The sequence below is a fragment of the Acartia tonsa genome, chromosome 5, assembly GCF_053477335.1.
Source record: "Acartia tonsa isolate MP-2025a chromosome 5, ASM5347733v1, whole genome shotgun sequence".
NCBI classification, from domain to species: Eukaryota; Metazoa; Arthropoda; class Copepoda; order Calanoida; family Acartiidae; genus Acartia; species Acartia tonsa.
In genome coordinates this window covers 39,695,008-39,718,284 of record NC_137264.1, presented here as the reverse complement: position 1 = coordinate 39,718,284, position 23,277 = coordinate 39,695,008, and the positions used below count along the sequence as shown (strand labels likewise).

The 23,277-nt window shown below is 31.0% G+C and overlaps 1 protein-coding gene across 1 annotated transcript in view; it reads right to left on the bottom strand.

Annotated features, from left to right (window-relative positions):
• Positions 1-23,277, bottom strand: part of LOC145319483 (uncharacterized) — a 231,080-nt gene that overhangs the window by 21,639 nt on the left and 186,164 nt on the right. The window contains exons 21-24 of the mRNA XM_080161628.1: positions 17,133-17,176; positions 16,759-16,821; positions 1,614-1,674; positions 1,063-1,154 (exon numbers count right to left, since the gene is read on the bottom strand). Of these exons, the coding sequence (XP_080017754.1) occupies positions 1,063-1,154; positions 1,614-1,674; positions 16,759-16,821; positions 17,133-17,176 (260 nt within the window). The remainder of the gene's footprint in view (positions 1-1,062; positions 1,155-1,613; positions 1,675-16,758; positions 16,822-17,132; positions 17,177-23,277) is intronic.

Below are 23,277 nucleotides of genomic sequence, written 5' to 3'. Positions count from 1 at the left end.
TGGGGGAAATGGAATTTACTCAGCTCCTATAAAAGATAGAATGCTGAAATTTTTTGACAACATTCCCATTATTAAGGAGCACAATTGACTATAAAACATCATTTGCGTTCGGACCGATTTTTAGCAGGTTTTAGGCTATTTTTATATTTTTCACATTTTTCTCCATATCTTCAGTGTATGGTCCAATTTTCAATTTTTTTTCAGTTATAGATATCAAAATTAAATTTCCCGTCTTTTAAAGATGACAATCATGACGGCAAGACTGCCTTTTCAGCAGGTTTTAGGCTGTTTTTTTTATATTTTTAACATTTTTCTCCATATATTCAGTGTTTATAGTCCGATTTTCAAATTTTTTTCAGTAGTAGATATCAAAATTAAATTTCCCGTCTTTAAAGGAAATAACCATGACGGCCAGACTGCCTTTTTGGCAGGTTTTAGGCTATTTATAAATATATTTAACACCTTTTTCCATATCTTCAGTGTATATGGCCCGATTTTCCAAATTTTTAAAGTTTTTAAGGATTTAAAAATAAAATTTTTTGTCGTTTTAAGAAAACAATCATGGCGGCCAGACTGCCTTTTATCAGGTTTTTGGCTATTTCCCAATATCTTTGTTTATTTTGATCCAATTTTCAAACTTTTATGGGATATCAGTATCAAAATAATTTTTTCCATTGTTATGAGCATCTTTAATATAATTTACTTTGACCATCGTCATCATACAAAAAAAATATACTAAAAAATTTAAAGAAGATTTAAGTTTGTATTTGGATATTTAGTGCAATTTTACTAAAAATCTTAAAATGGCGATATCTGGCAAGAAGGAACGGCTGGGATTTTGTTCTCAACTGATTCTTACTACCACTAGGTCCTATTTGAATGCCCGATTGTCCGAATGTTTGGGAAATTTTTTTTATCTAAAGTTCGGTTAAGGAGGGGTGTGTAAAGGTAGCCTCACAAGAAAAGGATTATCAGGGTTAGGCCTCCCCATCCAACGGGGTTTAACCTACTTATAGAGTATCTGCACTAGAAGGGCAAATATGAAAAAAAACAGCCACGTACCTGCATTCTTGTTTGTTGATGGTGGTACATTCAAGTTTTGGTACGCTACGACATTCTTCCCTTGGCTCACTTCTACATTGCTCAGAGGCAACCTGAATCCAAATTATTTTATTTTAATTTCATGTTAAAAAAGGCTTTGAACCTTTAACGTCACGGTACATAATAACTGTGATTAGAATTGACTTCAAAATATAAAAACGTTAATAGACAGTTTAAGAAAATTGTTTTACAAACAGACAAGAAGAAAGATATAAAAAAAATCACAAAAAGTGGGGAGGATGGTATTTTTCGTTTGTTTATTTATTACTCTAGGACGGGTTATATTGGGTACTTGGTACTGCCCAACAGGGTTAGGGCGCAGTAGTTATGGGTCCCACAGGGTTGGACCCCGCAATGCATTATTTAAAAAAATAAAGGGTTTTACTCCTTGATAGACGTTTTGATGGAAAGATATTTTGATCTTATATATTATTTAAAGCAATTTGTATTTGGACGTTCATAAATATTTGGATTATAGAGTAGCTGCACAACTACGACAGTATAAATTGTACCTGTCGTTGTACAGGATTGCAGCGTTGTCTTGGGATGTTTGTACATCTTTGCTCTTCAACCCTGAAACAAAACAAAACGTTAATTCATAGGTCCATATGCAGCCAAATCAATATAGTACATTGAGGGCAGTTATCTAGATATACATAAACGCTTTGTATGTAATCGCAAGCTTTCATAAAGATTGGCATGGCGTAATCAACTTATCAAGTTATTAAACGGCTCTACCTACAATAAATCCAACTCAATTAATTAAAAGGGGAAAAAGCTTCTCTAGAAAAATTGTATTTATAATTGGGTTAATTGTCGGTAATAATATTCTTGTCATTTTCCCCTTTTAACAATTCTGTTCGTTCATCATTACCAATACGAAATTTTTTTAAAAGCTGTGCAAATGTGTGTCAATAGGGCTTCAGCTTAAGGTTACTATGGCTTCAAATGGGGATGGGTGGTAACCCTTCCATCCACTTTCATTTTATTGGGTCGGAACATTTTTTTTCGGGACCACATCTCATGAAAACAATCTAGAATCTCACCCCCCCCCCCCCTCTCCTTTTTCTCGCTTTAATTATGCCTTATCCCTTTCATGGACAAAAGTAAAACTTCCTTAAAATTTATTGAGTGATCAGTCTAGAAGGTTGTATACATCCTATTACTTTAGTATGTACAAGCGATTACACGCCTTAGAGGCCTCTAGGGGCATGTAACATGTTTTTCCCAATCTCCTAAAATAGCTGTAAACCTTCCCAGGATCTATGAGAAGCTACACTGTAAAGGAGAACCATATCGGTTCGGTGGTTACCGAAAACTTCGGTATTGAAAGACATCCTGTTACTTTATTATAAGGATGATATCTAAATAAAAAATGAGAAAAATCACGAAACCTTTGATTTACTTTAAAACATTTTTACCAAATCTGTAAACTTAAATAGTTTTATTTGTCCTAACTCAGTAACTTCTTGTTCTTGTTTTGTACAATATTTTCAATTTACTTACATCAACAAACTTTTTCAAACTTCATAATTTAATAAGAAAATTGTTCCAAATTCTGATGTCATTAAAAGTTGATATTTCTAAAAGATCAAATATAATTTTTATTTTATCTAAGAATTACAAGAACAGTTAAGTTCACAAGTAAAACTACATGACAACAATATTTAAAAAGAAAGAAGAAAAAAATGTAATTAAGTAATGCAATACTAATTACTAAAATCCGTACCTAGCCAGTAGCAAATATGTTAAGTTTATATGCTTTTAAGAAAAAAGTATTGTTTTCTTTTATTTCTACTTTTTAGGGTGGTGAGAGGATTTTCGCCCCAATCTCCCGCTTAGGGTAAGTTTTTGTTATTTTTCAACCCAAAAGAAAAAAATCTAGAAACTTTGATTGGCAAGTTTTAAGCTCCATGGAAACGGACAGACAGACATACGTTCAAACATAGTTCTGCTTGTATTATAGCTAACATCTCTACTAAAATATTAATTAATTTAGTCAAAATATAACTTTATCTATGACATCATTGTTTTTAGGTAACAAATTGTATTTTGATAGAAAAATAAAAATCTAATATCATCAAATTTGCTAAAAGTAATGCTACTCTTTCCATGTTTTAATTAGTTTAAGAGAATCAGATTGCCATTATACTAATACATGTTTTTTCTTATAAAAGTAACTTAAAGAAATAACTTTGCAAATCAGCGAAAAAAATTTCAGGTTATTTAACTAAAGCAATTTATGATATAGCTTAAAATTTTGATTGTTTCAAAGCTTGGCATTAAAAATTCATAATTTAAAGACACAAAAATGAAAACAACATGAACATAAAATCTTGTGCATTGGTTCTGGATGCCTATAGGCCCTGTAATCATTGTAAATACCCAATATACTTAATTGCTTTTCTGTTTCAAACACTTTTTACAAGCACAGCCAATCATTATTAAACAACTGTGTTGAGATATTTTAGAGCTTTCAAAAGGGTAAGGAGGTGGAAGAATAACAGCCTAAAATTATCTCACAGATTTAAAGTAAAAATAAAACAGCCTAACACCACCCCTTACCTAAGTTAAGCTTCACTGTAACGGAGGACCATATCAGTTAAACGGTTGGCAAAAAATTAATCTCCCACAAAAAAATTGTATATATAATATTTATATATAATTGTCATTTTGATAAACAGATTCTTTTTAGATTATTCTAAAACCCCTAATTCTACTATCTATATCCTTTCCTGTAAACATTTCCGCATTTTGAAAATAATTTATTTAGGGAAAATAAAAACAAGAATTCGGGCATGCGTTTTAAATCATATAATTTAATGCATAAATGTAAAAACAAGAGCGGTGATGTTCCATTAGAACTGTACATTAAAAAACAATTTTTCAGCCATAAATAATATTGCAACAGATTAAAATTTCATATTGCGTAAATAAGTGAGTTAATGCATTTTTTTTCATTAAGATCACTCTATACCACACTGCCATAATTATTTTTTTATTAAATTGAGGAAATCTTTGCAAATGTTTCAGTACAGTTTTAGGCTCTTTTTACCCAATCTCACCTCCTGTTGGTAAAGTGCCCCTAAATGCTAGGGGAGAAGCAATTAGTAAGTAAATAAAGTAGACTACAGTACCTAACTATAGAGTAGATATGCTAATAATAATTACTTATATATTCATCAAATAATATGATTCTACAATAAAAAAAACTGAAAAGGAAGAAACAATTTTACAAAAAAAAAACATGACAGAAAGGAAGATAAAAAGTAGTATGTTTTATTAAATTTTACTGTTAGTTATATCAACTTATTTTGTCCACTCTAGACTTTGCAGTGCAGTGTAGAACTTATCACAATTGCTAAATCTGGGACGTCCAAGCATTTAATTTTGAGAAGGGGTAAAATTAAAGGTATCAAAAGTTTGAATGTATTTTTTCTTTTATCTTTAAGGGGATAAAATGAAGGGTTTCAAAGTTTGAGGGGCGTAAACCCCCCTTTACCCCTACTCTTAGACGTCTTTGGGCTAAATTTTACATTGGGTGTTTTGTAAAACTAACCAAGAAATACACACATGCCCCCAATTAACCCTCGCTGTCCTGTCAATTTCCATGGGGACAACATAAATAGGTTTATTGCCCTAGAGGGTCAATCATCCATCCAAATTAAAAAGAAATGCTTTTTACTTTCCATCACATAATGCGAGCAAAAAAATCTAGGACGAAATGAATTTTCCAACAAATTCAATTATTAAAAGCATATTCATTATTTCAATAACTAGCGGCTTCGCCCCTAGCCTCTGGGGGCTTTGCCCCAAGAGATAATTTTTAAAAAAAGGACTAGTGGTGCTGCCAGTAGTTTTATGGCACCGACTGCCCCATAAACATAAAAATGGGGGGGGTGGGGTTGTTTTTTGGGGGGTTGGGGGTGTCCCACCCCCCAAGAAAATAGCTTAAAACCACCACTGGACCAATAGGTTTATACCCTGAAGAGTTGAATCTGATCGGTTCAGTGGTTACCGATATTTTAGGGGCAAACGGATGGATGGACGGACGGACAGACAGACATCATTAAACTTGGTATTATAGACATGAATAAACAACTGCCTTTTTGTGCAAATTGTGTTCACTTTCTAACCAATAATGTGGTCGAATTGATGAAAAAAATTGTTCCTATTGGTATAGAAAAGGGAATGGGGATTTACAATTCATATATCCATGGATAACAAAAAATGAGTATTGCATAATAAACATTATCAAAATAGCATCAAACTGGTTCGCTAATAAGCATTACACCAAAGACTTTAAGAAAAAGAAGTATATTTTTCATGAAAACAGATGCATTTTTGATCTGAAATAATAAAGTTTTTGTCTTTTTAAGTATAACCAACAGACAGACAAACAAAAAATGTATAGAGCAGATGTGCATGATGGTAGGAATCTTGAATAAAAATATTTCAGCTGTATGTCTAAAATATCAGTTGAAAAATCACATTTCTCCAACAATGTTTTTTGTCTTTTTGAGAATGACTGACAGACAGACGGACAAAATAATGTAGAGAGTAGATGCACATATTTAATAGGAATCTTATCCTTTTAATTCCCTGCAGCTTGGTCAATTTAATTATAAAACAACATGAAGAAAATAATAGCCCTATTAAAGTGTAAAAGAAGTTAAACAGAACAATTGGATTTAAAAACGAACTTCTTTATGCCAAGTTAAGCCGAAGGTTCTATTTTAAAAAATAAATTTTTTTATTCTCAGAAATTCTCTTATGTCTGTCCATTTGACCGTCCCACCATTTGTTCGTCTGTCTGACATAGTCATTGTTGTTTTAAAATCTTTCTTGAAAATGATTAGACACAAATACAAATTCAGTGATTCATTTGAAATATCTATCTAAAAATATTAGATCATTCTACCATTTTGCTGTATCAAATCAAATTTTGGACTACTAGAACTATAGAACTTAATTAACACACACTTTATAGAAAAGCCCTATGTTATTAAAATATTTTTAAAAATCAGTTACCAACTACTTTATTCGAGATCTTGTTCATTAATGGATATATTATTACTTGGATCTTACAACAGATTTTCATGTTCTATAATAAAAAGAACTTTGTAGCGGTCTAAAATAACGATCTTCTGCCTCCTCCCATCCCCTGCCTTCCTACTGGATAAACGGCCCGACCAATAAAAGCGAGGAGAAATTGCAACCTAAATTGACGACATTTTTCTATTGTCATAATATCCACGTAAATTCTACTTCCATTGTTACATTGTTTTTCTAACCTTCATATTTCAGTTGAAAAATGATCACAATTTTCTCATAAGTTTGTTTTCAAATAGTTGGTCTATACAGTGATTCTATAAAACAACTGTTTTTTGGCAAAATAGAGGCGCGTGACATTGTTTTTTTTTCTTCAATATTTAGTAATTGCGACAGTGCCCCTTGCATCTAGGGACATTGCATTAGAAGGGGTATCAAAGGGCTGAAAAATAGCCTAAAACAACCCTAAGACTTAAATCTTAAAATAAAATAGCCTAAACCATCCTGGGACCGATGTGAAGCTACTCTTTTAGTAGTTATCAAAATCTTAAGCAACAGACAATAAAAACTTCATAAAAAAGATATTTCAAAGATTAACACATAAGAATTGGAGAGAAGATAATTTTGTTTTCATTGTCTTCTATATTTTGTTGTTTAATTTTTATTATCTTTAGATTTGTTGCTGCATCCCGTTTGCCCGATCCCCCCCAAAAATTTACATACAATATTAGTATAGGTCTAAGAAAGGAGACATAATTTTTAGCTAGGTCTTTTTCTTGCAATTTTCTTTTTTTGAGTGTAGAGGCATGTCTGCATTTCCAACAGTTTTAGTGAATCTAATTGACCAAAATAACACAAAAATATTTAACTACTCTTCTTTTTAGATTTTATTCGTGAAAAAAAACAAATATTAAATATGCCGTTTGATAACCTTACTAAGAAATATAAAGATTTTAAGATGTATAGATGTATTGCAAAAACACTGCAATATGACATACGGTATTTGATAACATTACATAGGAATTTGAGAACACCAATAGATGTAGACATATTAATTTAATACATGTTGTCAATTGCAAAGACGATGTTAAACACCCTGTTATGAAAAATGCTATTAGATGATATCATATTTAGATTTTAAACACCAATAGCTATACATATTATGGAAAGAAAATTATTTTTAACGGTTGGAATACAATAAAATCAGCAGAGGGAAGGACAGACGAACATTAACATTTGTAGTGTGTTAGAACTTAATAAGCAGAATATAAATCTGCAAATTTAAACAAAACTGTATGTAATTTTTTTTATAATGTTACTTAAATACAGAATATTGTTAGGGGCAGTACTTATATTTTTATATACTTATTATAGCCTAAATATTACTAGAATCAGCATGCAAAGTTTAAATTTATAGGGCAATTATAACATGCTTAAATTAACGATAAGGCGGACTACGGATGGTCGTACGAATTTCTTTAACAAGCGTACTACTTATATTAAATTGTTAGTTCTAGAAGCTCTGCTGTAATATCAATTCTTATTGAGTTTTTAAGTTTATATAGTTATTTATCGCATCGTAGTATAAACAGCTTTCTAAGGATGTAAAACTGGTTTTAATTTTATGATTGTAAATTTTTATATACGTAGAAAACTGGATACAATACGATGTTATACATATTTTTGAGAACCGGTTCTAATCCACCGGATATTAATCGGTTTCGAAAAAATTACTTAATTTGTAGCAATATTTCCTAGATGTACTTCTGACAGTTTATCTAAGTTATTATTATGAATATATATGTTCTTGTTTTAATTGTAAGGAAGTTTATAAAATGCGAATAATTAAATATTAGCATTAGTAATGGTATACCAATTATTTAATTAGTCTGTATCTATCTAGGACAGGGAACTGTTTTATTATCGCGCTTTTTCATTTGCTGGCTATAAAATATTGACCACTTTGTTGGTTTAAAATAGCATTGTCCAAACTTTTAAACGAATAATAATAATTTATAGAAGGGTTAACTTTGTTCAATATCATTGTGGATCGGACCAAGACAAAAAGTATAACTTTAAGTGAAATATTATTTGTGTATTTTGTTAGTTCTTAAATTTAAAAGCTTTATAAAGACTGCATTTGTATCTCTCACAGACAGACATACATACGTTCCTACCCTATCCTACGTATAGAGAAGCTGTGATACATTTTAAATCAATATTTTTTATGTAACTCAGAGAGAAGGGAATGTGATTCTATCAATCAATTCAAAATGAAAATTTCCCCTTAACCCCCTTTCCTTTTTTCTCCCCCATCTTACCCACTTCCCTTTCAGATGGAATTGATTGGCTGAATAGCAGCCCCTGATGTAACTGAAGAAACTTCTACAAACAATTGAGACTTCATTGAATTAAATGTGTTTCTCAAATGAAAGTATGTACATACCATTGTTATAGAATAGCAGCGCTACTAGAATCTACAATATATAATTAAATCTAATTATTGATATACAAAGAAAAAAACCTAAACAGACAATACAAACAATTATAGATAAGTTATACTCATGTTTTCAGTTAAGCTACAAATAAAAAAAATAATAATAAAAATATGGACTTTTTATGATATGAGGTTATTGAAATCTAATGCATTGGCATTTTGATGGAGGAAGTTCAAAGACAAACTTTGATTTCACAGTCTTTGTTTGCAAGTTATAAAGTACATTGGAAATAATTACTATTTAAATTCATAGAGAACAATAAGAGCAATCCTCTTGCCACGAACAGTTACTGGTAATATTGCATACATATTGAAACCTAAATTGAAACTGTTTTTGCAAAGCACTAAAATCTTGTATTGTTATGATTTTTGTAGTTCCCCCCCCCCCCTTCGCTCAATTTTATAGATTAAAGCTTGACTAATAATTAAATATAATTACTATTGCCTATTCTGGTGATACATCACTGCCACATAAAGTCTTGCTTTTCTAATTATCAAAAGCTATAATTTCTGTCTACTATAAAAGAAGCACAAACAGTATTTTTTAAAAATTACCTTTGATCACACTTAAGATAACGCATTTCTTTCTTTGTTAATGTATCTTTTTTTTGAATATAAAATACTTTGCAGTTAAGATATTTTAGTGGCGTTAATAGCACACCGACTATTATACCTTCCTTAGTAAACAAGGATCTTAAGATAAAACAATGGACCTTACATTTTCTGTGCATCCCTCATGATGATAAACAAAATCATTCTATGGATTAAAGATTTAAAGTCATTAGTTAAAAAAATAGTAAGGTGCTAGTTTAAATCAGCCAATCGAAGTTTTTAAGATTTTGAATCAAACGAATGAGAGAACATGTCTATAAAATCTAGGAAATCAGTAAAATCTAAAGCCAAAAATTTATATTTAATGTTTTATTACAAAAGATTAAGGTTTAGTTAGCTTAACACATGATAAACAAGTATTTGAACAATTGGCTGTTTGTTACACTAGTCCCCAAAGTTTTTAAAAAAGTTTCTTATTCGTAGGCTTAACAACTTTGGGGACTTTTAATGAATTTTTATTTATTTATTCATTAAATTGAGTGCCCAAACGTTTCAACCAATATAATAGTTGTAATTTACAGAAGAAGGATTTTGTGCAACATTAATGGGGATGTACATCAATTTATCGGCCATTGTCTTATCCTTTTAGATCCCTCTAGGATAATATTAAATTCTAGTATGAATAAATCTTTTCTTCTTTTTCTTGAAAGAATTGAGTCACCCAATAAATGACTAAATTATAGATATCACGTGTTATATATATGTCTATATATACAAGGATATAAAGGGATAAGAAAATGATAGATAGATTGACGTACATCCCTAATGATAAATTCCCCCTTCTGTAGATTATTGTAAGTGGTTGAAACATTTGGACACTTAACTTGACGAACCAACGAATGCCAAAGATGTTTAGCTAAATAATAAGAAAAAGTTATCGTAAAACTTTGGGGACTAATGTAATAAACATACCAATAACCAATCCCTCCCTGCTATCTATATGTCTATTTAGCATGCGATATTTAGCGAATATCTTTTGATCAGATCAAACATTGATTTGCAAGGAATTTGCAATGGTGTCTATTGTATCATGGTGTTTATATTATGTAGTCATTTTCATTGATTTAATATTTATTGCTGTAAGCCGTTTGGATATTAACAGCCTTTATGATTATCAATAATTATCAAAATTTCCCAGGTTTTAAAAATTGATATTGGCAGTTTAACAACCGTTGGACAAAAAATATCAAAAGAGTAGCTGCGCTATTTATGCTCTTCTGTAAATAGAATTGCTTTGTATAAACATAGGCATTGTATTCACAGGTTTTAATATTATCGAATATTTTTATAGCGAACATAAAATCAGTGATGGTTCATTCTATTGTAATTTTATATAATAAAATTTTATAGTTAAACCATTGCTGTTTATATTAAGATAATCAGATAGAGAGGGGACAATGGGTTTTTTATTACACTAGTCCCCAAAGTTTTGTAATAATGTTTTCTTATTCGTTCGAACTTTAGGGACTTCTATGAATTTTGATTGGCTGTTTCATTAGGTTGAGTGTTCTGACGTTTCAACCACTGATTTTAATCACAAAAGGGACAATTTTGTGTATCATCATTTGGGATGTACATTAATAAATCGGCCTTTTTCTTATCTCTTTAGATCCCTGTAGGAAAATATTTAGATTGGCAATTAAAAGCACAAAATAATTATGCTCTGAAAAAAAACAAATCCTTTATGCATTAACATCTAGCTCCCTATTAAGAATTAAAGGGCAGACAAATAGCTAAATACTAGCAGCTAGACTTTAAATATGGTATAGAATAGCATTAAACCATCTCAAAATCCATTAAATTGAGAATTCAATTGAATATTAAAAAGTAAATATTAAGCTATAAAAATTGGAAAGGATTTTAATGAATATAATAGATTTGAAATATGCATAAAATTTTAAGGAATTTTTATAAAATTCGTTTTTTGTATAATTCTTTATCTATAAGCACAAATACAAATTGAGTTAAATAATTTTGACATCTGTGATTGGTGGATTGAAAACTATCTGCGCCCTGATTGGAGAAGCTTAAGTGACGTACATCATTCAACCAATTAGAGCGTAGGTAGTTTCCAATCCACCTATCCTATTGGTCAAAATTTATAAACTTAAATTGGATTTGCGCTTTTAAATAATGAATTATATAAAAAACGAATTTTATAAAAAAAAATCCTTAAAATTTTATGCAGATTTCAAATCTATTATATTCATTAAAATTTTTGAAAACGACCAATTTATTAAAGAAACAAATAATCATTAATTGAAGTTTGATTGTAGAGTCACGAAGTTTCAATATTTAGGATACTTATTGTAAACTCAAGTATTCAAGGTCCGTCTGTCCGAATAAGACCGCTTCTAACATTTTGTTTATTATAATAAATAATGGGGCCTATGAATCAACTGCGGCGGGAAATTTTATGTTGCCGACTAAAGAGCATCAAAGCTGCCGTTGCGGAGTTTTCTAGCTGCTGCCGAGCCCTGATTTATCTTTACTGACCTTTTAACATTTTCTTTTATCATGAATAGATAATTATTCAAGTTTCGATACACCAAATTATGACATCACTTACAATTTACTAATAAATCCCTTTGTACTTTAGGCCTTAAAGTCTAGACTCTATATTCTTAATTAGTAAGTAATCTAGACACTTCGCTCCCTACAAAATCTAGACTCCACAGTCTCTACACAAACTAGACTCTAAAGTCTCTACAAAATCTAGACTCTACAGTCTCTTCACAATATAGACTCTGCAGTATCTACATTATCTGGACTCTACAGTATCTACACAATCTAGACTCTATAGTCTCTACACAATCTAGACTCTACAGCCTCTACACATTCTAGACTCTGCAGTCTCTACACAATCTAGACTCTAAAGTCTAATCTAGACTCTAAAGGTTCTATACAATCTAGACTCTGCAGTCTCTACATAATCTAGACTCTACAGTCTCTAAACAGTCTAGACTCTACAGTCACTACACAGTCTAGACTCTAAAGTCTAAAGTCTCTAAACAATCTAGACTCTACAGTAAGATATATAAGTTTTCCGGAATTTTAATGTTAGGGGGAGAATTGAAATCTGCATCAAATTTTAAGGATTTTTTTATAAAATTCGTTTTTTGTATAATTCTTTATCTAAAAGCGGAAATGCATTTTAAGTTAATTAATTTTGACCAATAGGATAGGTGGATTTTAAACTACCTGCGCTCTAATTGGTTGAATGATGTACGCCATCCAATCAGAGCGCAGATTTTTTAAATCCACCAATAACAGATGCCAAAATTAATTAACTTAAATTGCATTTCCGCTTTTAGATAAAGAATTATAGAAAAAACGAATTTTATAAAAAATCCTCAAAATTTGATGCAGATTTCAAATCTCCCCCTAACTTTAAAATTCCGGAAAACTTATATATCTTACTCTACAGTCTAAATGAAAGGAGTACAAAATATTAATGGCCAGGAGTGGGTATTATCAGCCCGCAATTTAATTACTATTTGATTATATGCAAATCCTATTGATTCAACCTTTTTAGAGAGGCAAACATAATTTGCAAACGTTGGATTATTTAATTGTCCTATCTGTGAAATTTTGGCAGTTTTTCACAGTTGCGAAGCTACTCCTTGATCGAGTTTGTCTCTAACTTAAATCAATTTGTTGACAAATATTCCTCCTACTTTTTTAAAACACCCAAGAGGTAATTAAAAAAATTAAGTACTACTGGTGCTGCCGCCAGTAGTTTTATGTGAACTAACTTCCCCATAAGAAAAAAAATTGGGGAAGAATAGGTACCTACGCAAGAAAAAAAGAAAAAAATAGTCTAAAACTACCACAGGACCAGTAGGTATATGCTCTGAAGAGTAGAATCTGATCGGTTCAGCGGTTACCGAGATCTTAAGGGACAGACAGGCATACATCGTTCTACTTTGTATTATAGATAGAACCATACATTAGAGTTGTTTATGGTTCACTGCTGTCTTGGTGGGGTAATATCAAAGTATTTTATTTTAGTGACCATTAATTATATAATCTTTTGAACAAATAAAAGAAATATTAAATGATTTAGTAGTGCTAACTATTGATCCCATATGTTTGCATATATCGAATATACCAGGGATCTGAGGAATATGACAATGGACGACAATTTGATGTTTACATTCCCAGTGATGATAACAAAACTAATTAGATAAGATTGAAATCGGTGATTTAAAGTTTGGGATCAACTGCAGTTCACGGTAAGATATTCCTGGTAACGATTATTTCCTAAAATCTTTGAATTTTACAGGCTGAACGTACAGATCATACCCGCACACCGTTTTAAGCGGAATAAGAAGGCCTACAAATAATCTGAAATGCGCGAAAAAATCATATTTTACGCGTTTTTTCTTCAGTGAAGCTTTCCCTGTGCATCATTGGATCTTGGCTATTCCAGATTATTTGTAGGGCTTTTTATGCCGCTTAAAACGATGTGCGGGCATTATCTGTACATTCAGCTGTTTGGCAGCTAGCAGCCTTTAAAATTCATAGATTTTTGAAAATATTCGTTACCAGCAATATTTTACCGTCAACTGCAGTTGATCCAAAGTTTGACCACTTCTAGTTTTAACCAACCAATCAAGACTTAATAACGGTGCCCAAAGTTTTCAAGACAAGAGAACTAAAACTTTGGCTATCAGCATAATTTTCAGTCCAATGTCCCTTCCCTCCCTGGAATATAGCCACTCCGTGACAAAGTGCATGATTTCTTTATTCGGACGTCCATACAAAACCCTGCAGGGTTAGGTTTGGTAAACTTTTAGGATACTAGGCTATTAGATCTAATGAATATTGTTTTACCCAGACAAATCCCAAAATGACATGAGGATAAGCTCATATTTTGGTATAATTAGATAAGACCCTTCTTAATAAATTGTACAGACAACCAACCCTTCGCTTTCAGGCATTGGTGACCTTAAACTAAAAGTACAAAATGTTTATGATAATCTATTGCGCCTTTTACGACCTATTAACTTTATCTGCTTGACAAGGCATCTTTTTTCATAAGTCATTATTATATATAAAAATTTTGCTGTCAATTTCTTTGTTTTTGGCAACTTTGTGACAACGCTAAAATTATTCTTAGATTTGGTTTATAATTTTTAGAAATCAATTTCTACTGCATTGTAATTTTGCAGCGCATATATATACACATCCAGATATTTGACCATCACACAAGGTCAACAAAATGCATAGAAACAAGGATGACAACATCCACAAGTAGCGAAGCTCAAAAAATATTGATTGATTTCCGGAAAAATAAACTATACAGCAGTTATATAAAAAATATTAATTAAAAATTAATTTTCATAAAATAAATCACGAAACCTTTTTAAAATCTTTAATAACGTGAAAATCTAGGAATCGATCTAGCACCCAAACCAAAAAGCAAATCTTAATGAAACATGATGAAAGTGTGTAGAATGTAAACTTTATAATTAATTTTCATTCGTTAATTTGCTATAGTTAACTAATAACTATAGTTTCTCATTAATGATTGTACATGTCATTAGTGTATGAAAAGTACTATTGGATATGATAAGGATAAAAATATCATGCATTCAGGGAGAGTTGTGACATTGGGCTGTTTATTACGCTAGTCCCCAAAGTTTTACAATAACGTTTCCTAATCGGTTGGCTTAAAAACTTTTCGGACTTATAGTTAATTTTGATTGGTTGGATCAATAAGTTGAGTGTCCAAACGTTTTAATCTATAGAAGGGGTAATTTTGGGTATCATCATTTGTGATGTACATTAACTTGTCGGCCGTTATCACTTTAGATCCCTAATCGTAATATGTAACATATTTGTTTATTTTATCTTTAATTTTGTTCTCTTAAACACATCTTTGCGTATTATGACCCAATATTAATTGACAGAAGTTGTTCCAATAATTTAGGAATATTTATTTACTAAGTATATTTGCGATAACTTTTATTTAATGAAATTTTCCAATTTTTAACATGTACAAAACGGCATGCTTAATTGCTTCAAGATCCATGTCAGATCTATATAGGAAATAAATGTCTATAAACGAGCTCAAGTTTTCCAAGGAATATTTGTTTAAAACTCATAGTGCTCCAATAATCCATAATAAACTCTCATTGCCCAGAACGATAAGACCCATTATTTTACTTTATTAAAAATAAATTCCTTTTTTTAATTTCATGTTGCTATTTACCTTATATCAATGTATTTAATTTCTAATCATAAAAAAGAAAATTTAAATTTATAAAATAATAAATGTAAGAAAACTCTGTTTTAAAAGAATTCGATTGTGGCGACACTTTGTGTGTTCAAATATTAAACTAAAATTGTAATCATCATCATTTACCCTTTGGTGATGGTAATGTAAAGAAAAAATATAATTTAAAAAATCTTTTTAAAATCATTTAGATTATTAAATATTTACTTTCTTTTAGATAGTAATGCCGGGTGAGGAAAATAGATTTATTGAGAAATAGATATGCATATAGAAAACTAGCCAATAGGGAGATAATTATATCGAGCCAACTCTAGTTTGTATATACTTGCGACCTCTGGTAGCTTCAACTATAAATTGATGTACATCACCAATGATGATACCTCTTCTTAAAATTACAGTTAGTGGTTGAAATGTTTCCATACTCAACATAACTAACCAACCAAACAAAATTAATTAAAAGTTTCCAAAGTTTTAAAGCCAACGAATAAGAATAGGTCATTATGGAACTTTAGGGACTAGTGTAATAAACAGAACAGCGCAATATTCCACACTAATGTACAGATAGTAGATTTTTATAAAACTTTCCAGTGATGAAAAATATTAAAGTGAGTGGGTGGTACATGGAAACACTATAAATTATGTCATCAGATAGAATTATTTATTTTATTAGTAGCGAAGCTATTCTATACTTCCAAATGTCCACCAGTCTAATCATAATAGCCAAGTGAGGGAAACGTGATTTTCTCGGTTCCTATTCAAGATACACAGCTGAAATTTTTTCATATCTTTATATTTCTCACAACCCCCCCCCCCCAAGTCTTTTGATTTTTGGTCTGATTTTCAAAAGATATCAAAAGCAAATTTTCCGTCGTTCTAAGGGATTTTAGTATTCAAAGATGAAAATACCAGTAGCTTTTTTATTTTGTTCATTTTTCCCCATATCTTTAGTGTTCTTGGTCCCAATTTTCAAAAAAAAAATTTGATAATATCATCAATGTTGTTCTGAGCACTCATTATATAATTTACTTTGATTGTCAAATTATCAGTTATCATACAAAATATAAATATTAAAAAATATATAAAAGTTTCGTGATTTTTTTCTCCCCAATAAATCTATTCTTTCTTTTAACAAATGCTCTTTAATTTTCTTGTCCGTATTCTTATACATACTCTTTTTGTGCTTCGCTACTTATTGATTTTGTCATCCTTGTTAAATATATTAAATATCTTTCTATTGAAATGATGATGATCCTACCTTCTTGGAACTGAGGTACAACTATCTCTTGGAACTGTTGAGCACTGCGGCTTTGATACAGTCCTAAAATTATGTATTATTTCAATATTTGGGGCTTTCCTTTACAGTGACTAGCGAGCACACAACACTCTTCCAATTATTCATTTATTAAATTGAAATTAAGGGAAGCGAGCGCTTTTTTACTATGGCTAACCCCTACAAAGTAGCAAAATCCCTGCGGGACTACCCCTGGCCCAATATAACCTAACATGAATTGAAGAAAAACTGACGACGCTGATCTATACACTGAGATATATATGAAATAAGCATTACATAAGACCGAATATGGGAAGCTATAAGCTTTCAATGACAAGCGCAGTAAAACTATAATTCACCTGCATTGCTGGTTAGGAACATTTTCACATTCTTGTCTTGGAACCTAAACAAAATAAATTCATAAAGATATTTGAAATAAACAGAAAGATTTACTGTTGTGTTTTTCCTTAAAATGGCTGTCGATTACTGAACCTACCCCCTCTTATTTTTGAAACAAATTGAAAATAAATAAGGATTCCTAACCCTGCTGGGCTATCCACCTGACCAAACCAGACCCATTCAAACAAATGAAAAAACACCCGCACCCCCTTATTTTTAATATATTTTAAATTATCTGTGATCAGACATATACTTTGAGGGAAAGCGCCACTGAAAAGTCTAGCCCATTTGGCACAGTGGTTTGTGAGATCTTAGGCTTCATCTGGACATTTTTAATTTATATTCTTATTATAAAAAATATGTAGTGTACAAAAAAAAAATGTAACTACATAAGGCGTTTACTACAGAATGTCAATCTTCTTTAGAAAAAAATATCTGAAAACACTTGTATTCAATAACAAGCACAATTGTTTCCACTTGTAGCACACCAACAACACGCTAAAAAAGAACAGGCAGTATTATACTTTCAAAACTTTAAATGTGCAGTCATTATTACTCTTCACAAATTTTTTGTTGGATTCATATTTAAAATTTACTTAACTTACTACGACGGAATGAGAGCCATTATATAATATCCGCGGAAATCTGTCTATAATACGATAATGTAAATAGCTATTTAAACATGCAACACTTATAGAATGTGGGACCCGCAATACTTTAAGAATGTGGGGCGTGGGGCTAGCAACGCTCCAAATATGGCGTATAGGAAGCTACTTTGCTATGGGTATCTAATTATATTCTCGTGTTTGTCATTAACATAGATGAACATATATAGATGAATGCATAGGTTGCAAAAACTGCAAATAAAAACACACAAAGAAAACAGTAAAATAGAAAAAATATGAACATCATTTACCTATGCAATAAAAATGGCATAATAAATACATATAGCCACAGGTAAATACTAGCGACTGCACTCAAAAAACATTAAATTATGGGAAGGGGGATGTTCAATCCCCCAAGTTAGGTAAAAAAAAGTCTGTCTTATTTTTTTCAGTGACGATTTCTGTTGGGAGGAGTAAGAAAATCGATAGAAAATCTTGTAGTGACCTATAAGAAGCTACACTGTAAAGAAAACCCTATCGGGTCAGCTGTTTGTGAGATTTTTCGGTACAGAGATAAAATCAGAGAGACTAAATAGAAATGTTTAACATTTTATAGTTATAGCCCCGTGGTGCCGAAGGCACCGGCTAAAAAAACTAGTTTTAATCTTATGATTGTACATTTCTATATTCGTAGAAAACTGGATATAATACGATGCTAGACATAGTTTTTTCGTATGGATGAGAACCGGTTCCTATCCACCGGATTCGAATGAATACGAGAAAAGAAATTCTATATTATTCTATGGGCTACTTATCCTACACTTTAGACAATCAATCAATTTGAATATTTGCTCAGACATTTTTGGTCATTGATTATGACTTTAGGGAGGGATATTTTCTATAAGGAAAAACTTATATTGAATTTATTTTTTTCTGCTTTTTTAGCTGGCAAATACTTAATAGAGGGAAAATATTATGAACGATTTATCTGGAAAAATGTCAAGCTGTGTTGAAAAAGACAGTGAAAAAAACCTGGGGCAATTTTAGCCGTTTATAGGTCAAATTTTGTCACATCTAACGCCTTTACTGAACATAAATTAAATGATTTAGAATAAATAATGTTTTAAATTGTTTTTTATTTAATAGGTTTATCTGATTTTTTAAAAAAATTGGAATGAATTTTAGTTAAATCTGTTAATTGAAAAGCAAATAACACAGTCATATTACAAATTTATTTACGTGTAAACGGATTGTTTGATATACCGAGTTGTTTAAGAGTGGCTGCAATACTAAATATCAAATATATAAATAACAACATTTTTTTTACTATATACATTCCATTGCAAAAAACGCGATCTTTGGTTTGTTTAAATGTCCATTTATTTAGCATTTTTCAAGAATGTCAAGCGTGGGAAAAATTTTAGAATGTGGGAACCATTTATTTTGATTTAAATGGTACATATGATTTTCATTTAAATTCCGTGAGAAAATTTTTTTAACGTGAGAACCATTTAATTTTCATTGAATTTCATTTTTTGGAAGTGTGGGAAAAACGGGAGAAAAAATATGTTTTAGTATAAAGAAATGTTCTATCAGTTTCAAACCTTTTTCATTCGATAGATCATACTGACTTTGGAAAAACTGTCAGACCGATTTTTGAAATTCAATCTGTGAAAAAAGATATTCAAGTTTTAATTTTTTGTTTTGAAAATATTATTTTACATGTATTGACGCCATCTTGGATTATGATATTTTTTTTTGTTAGAAGATTTTTTTTCTAAAATATTTTTAAAAAATTAACTTTTTACAATAAAAAAATCTTTGAACTTAAATTGACCAATAATTCAAAGATTTTTTCTCTTTGATTTGGAAGATTTTTTATGATTTTTATTTTTAATGTCAAATAAAAACACAACAGTGAAAAAAATGAAAATTAAATGAAAAAACGTTTTATGATTTTATTCAAGAAATTATTTGCTAACATCACCTTTTTGTTGCAATAGAATGTTATTTAAGCAAACAAAATTTAGCATAAATGGATATTTCAATCCCTCGGTATTAAATGATGAGCTAACGCTCGATCATTTAATACCTTGGGATTAAAATATCCATTTATGCTAAATTTTGTTTGCTTAAATAACTCATTTAAACCCTCCATATTCAAATTGATAACATTTTTATAAAAGTTTGAAACAAAGAAAGATTTGCACGTTTAAATCTTTTTTTTAAATAAAAGTTTTGCTATCTCTAGTAACCTAGAAATTTAGCCAAAACTCTTTTTTTACTTTTTGAAAACAATTTCTACTAATAGAAGCAAAGTTTCTCATGAACTTTATCTAACGGAGATTTTTGACAAAAAAAACACATTGTTTATTAGCAGATTTTAGAAAATTATAAAAAACAAATCATCCAACAAACTGTTACATTAGAAATTTATTAGAATTAATCATCAACTAATGCTGTAAATGCTAGGGATCTAAAGAGATAAGACAATGGCTGATAAATTGGTGTATATCCCTGAGGATTATACACAATGTTACCCTTCTTTAGATTACAATTAGTGGTTGATACGTAAGGACACTCAACTTAATTAAACAACCACCAATCCAAATTCAAATAAAGTCAAAATAAAACTTTGGGGACTAGAGTATTATCACCCCAATGTACTCTCCCCTTCTGACTAAACGCACTAATAATTATTTGCTGTTTTATGTGCCAATATGTTAAGGATATTTTTGTGAATTGTTTGACAGTACGAGTAGATCTGGTAGCCAGATATAGGTTTTAAAAGATTCTCCCAATAGAACTAAAGTAGATTGGTCATACTGTGTTAACAAATGTATCAAAATATTGTCGGGAGTTTGTTACTAGCTGCTATAGAATCTAAGCTTATATTTTTTACTTTTTTGGTCTTAATCTTTAGGAATTTATTCTAGGGGATGGTACTGCAAAACTTTTGATAATCATTTGGCTTTCTATTACTCTACTCTTGATGCGTCTATACACCAAGACCAATTGTTTTTAGCTTCAGATCAATCTTCCTCTTTTTTGACATATGAACTTAGAAAGGTTCAGGGTAAATATTTTTTAAGCAAGGATGACACATCCATAAAAGCGAAGCTCTGAAATGGTAGGACAAATGAACATAAACCTTAGAGTGTCGGAACTAAATAAGCAGACTATAAATGTATAAAATCTAAACAAAACAGTGATTTGCAAAAAGGTGAAAAATAAACATGTTTTAAATGGATGTACGGGCATTCTTGTAATGATTATAGAGTTGCTATCTTTCTAGATCGTACATTACTGCTGTAGAACGCATCATACGTAAGGAAGGACGGAACTACTCTAATTATAGAAAAGCTTCACTTTAAAAAAAAATGTATCAGCGATGCTACCATTAGATTACGTTAAATAAAATAAAAACTGTTGAATATCCTATTATATAAAGCGGAAAGTTTTTTGTTTGTCCGTTAAGGTATCGCTAACCACTGCGACGATTGAGTTTCAATGTATAGGAAAACTTCCCGAGATGGTTTTAGGCTATTTTAATGTCCTCCCTTTCCTAGATGATAGGGACACAACCACTATATATAATACAAAGTAGCTTGATGTCTGTCTGTCCGTCTGTCCGTCCGTCCCTTAAGATATCGGTAACTACTGAACCGATCGGATTCTATTCTTCAGGGAATATACCTACTGGTCCTGTGGTGGTTTTAGGCTATTTCTTGGGGCGTGGGACACCCCCAACCCCCCCCCCCAAAAAAAAAAATAAAAAAAAATCTCCCTCAATTTTTTTTTCATGAAGTATATGATGAAGATGCACAACATGTATACATTTTTTTAAATTAACTCTTGGGGCAAAGCCCCTAGAGGCTAGGGGCGAAGTCACTAGTTTTTTAAAAAGCACTATAAATATCAATTTTAAGATTAGTAACATTTTTTATTGTTAAATTCAACTAAAATACTAAACAAATACGTCCTTGAGACGATATTAAATAAGTTAAATCTAAATTTAAAATATTCTTATAGTATGTTAAAAATAGGTTTTAATTGTACTCACACATATATTTAAGAGAATAAAAATATAGAAATGAAAATTCTTTCAATATATGAAATTTAAAAAGAACTAATATATATTTATTATATATTGTACAGGAAATCTAACAAAAAATAGTTATAAGTAGACTATATTAAATTGTAGAGTCGAAGAGTCTACATATACTGCGTAGAAATAGAGTTTCCAGTATGGATCTGAAACCGATTAATATCCGCTGGATTAGAACCAGTTCTTAGCCATACTGAAAAACCACGTATCGCATCGTAATATAGACAACTTTTAACGCATAGAAAAATGAAAAAATCATAAGATTAATGCCAGTTTTGTTGGCCCGTGGCTTCTGATCTCGAGTGACAGTAGGCTTAATGGACGAATGGACAACTATTAGGAGACGTCTAACTGTAGAAAATATTACTTTGTTAGTAGCCAAGAAACTCAACATTGAACAAAAAATGTAATTTACTCAACTTACTAATTAAAAAATCATTGATCTTTGAGCATCATCTCTATACATTATTTGTCCGTCGGTCTTTAATGCTCTGTTAGGTATCAAGAATATTTATCATATTTTTTCGGCTGTTATGACGACAAGTGGCTGAACTTTGCTGTTGACTTTGCTGTTAACCCTTAACGTTGAACGCTCCCCCCCCCCCTCCGGTTTTTTCTATCTCATTTTCTGTGTGTGAAAGATAAAGAGCCCAAACTGCGTGACTTTTTAAGTATGAGTAAGACACATAACTGAGAGTTGGAATTTTTGAATATCTCCATCCTGGCGGGCACAGGATGCCAGCAAACCTGGCAGGGTCATCCAGGTCAAGAGCGAAAATATTTTTTTGACTAAAACAAAGCATTTTATCATACCAAAATACTAAAATATCCTCTAGTAGTACATCCTTATATGAAATACAGGTGTTCAAGTTTATTTCTAGTTCCAGGTATAATCCTCCAGGTCCTGATCCTCCAGGTCTCCAGAAATCTTTAAAAGGCTCCTGTGGACGCAATTTTTGACTTAGATACTTCAAATTTTAAACTTAAGCTTTTCTTACATGTCTAGATAACGTATTAAAATTTCATAAAGATCCGCCGTTTTCCCGCCGGCGGCTGGCAGCTGCCAAGTACAGCTGCGGCCGCTGAAATTTATATTTTGATATTTATAATGTAAAATTTACATAAAGATAAACATTTTCTGGAAAAAAATTGTTCTTCTAGCTTCAAAAAAAAAAATTACAGCCGTTTGAAATTTTTAAGTAAAAAAAGACCAAAAAACAAAGGTTGTTAAAAAAAAGGGTGAAGGAAGCGAAAATTGACTTAGACTTATAAAAGGTCGGAAATTCATTATCAAACAGGAAACTTGCACAAAAAAAAAATTAGCCCTCTAGCTCTAACAGGAACTGAGATAATAGGGGGGGGGGGGGCGTTGAACACCCTCCCCCCCGACCG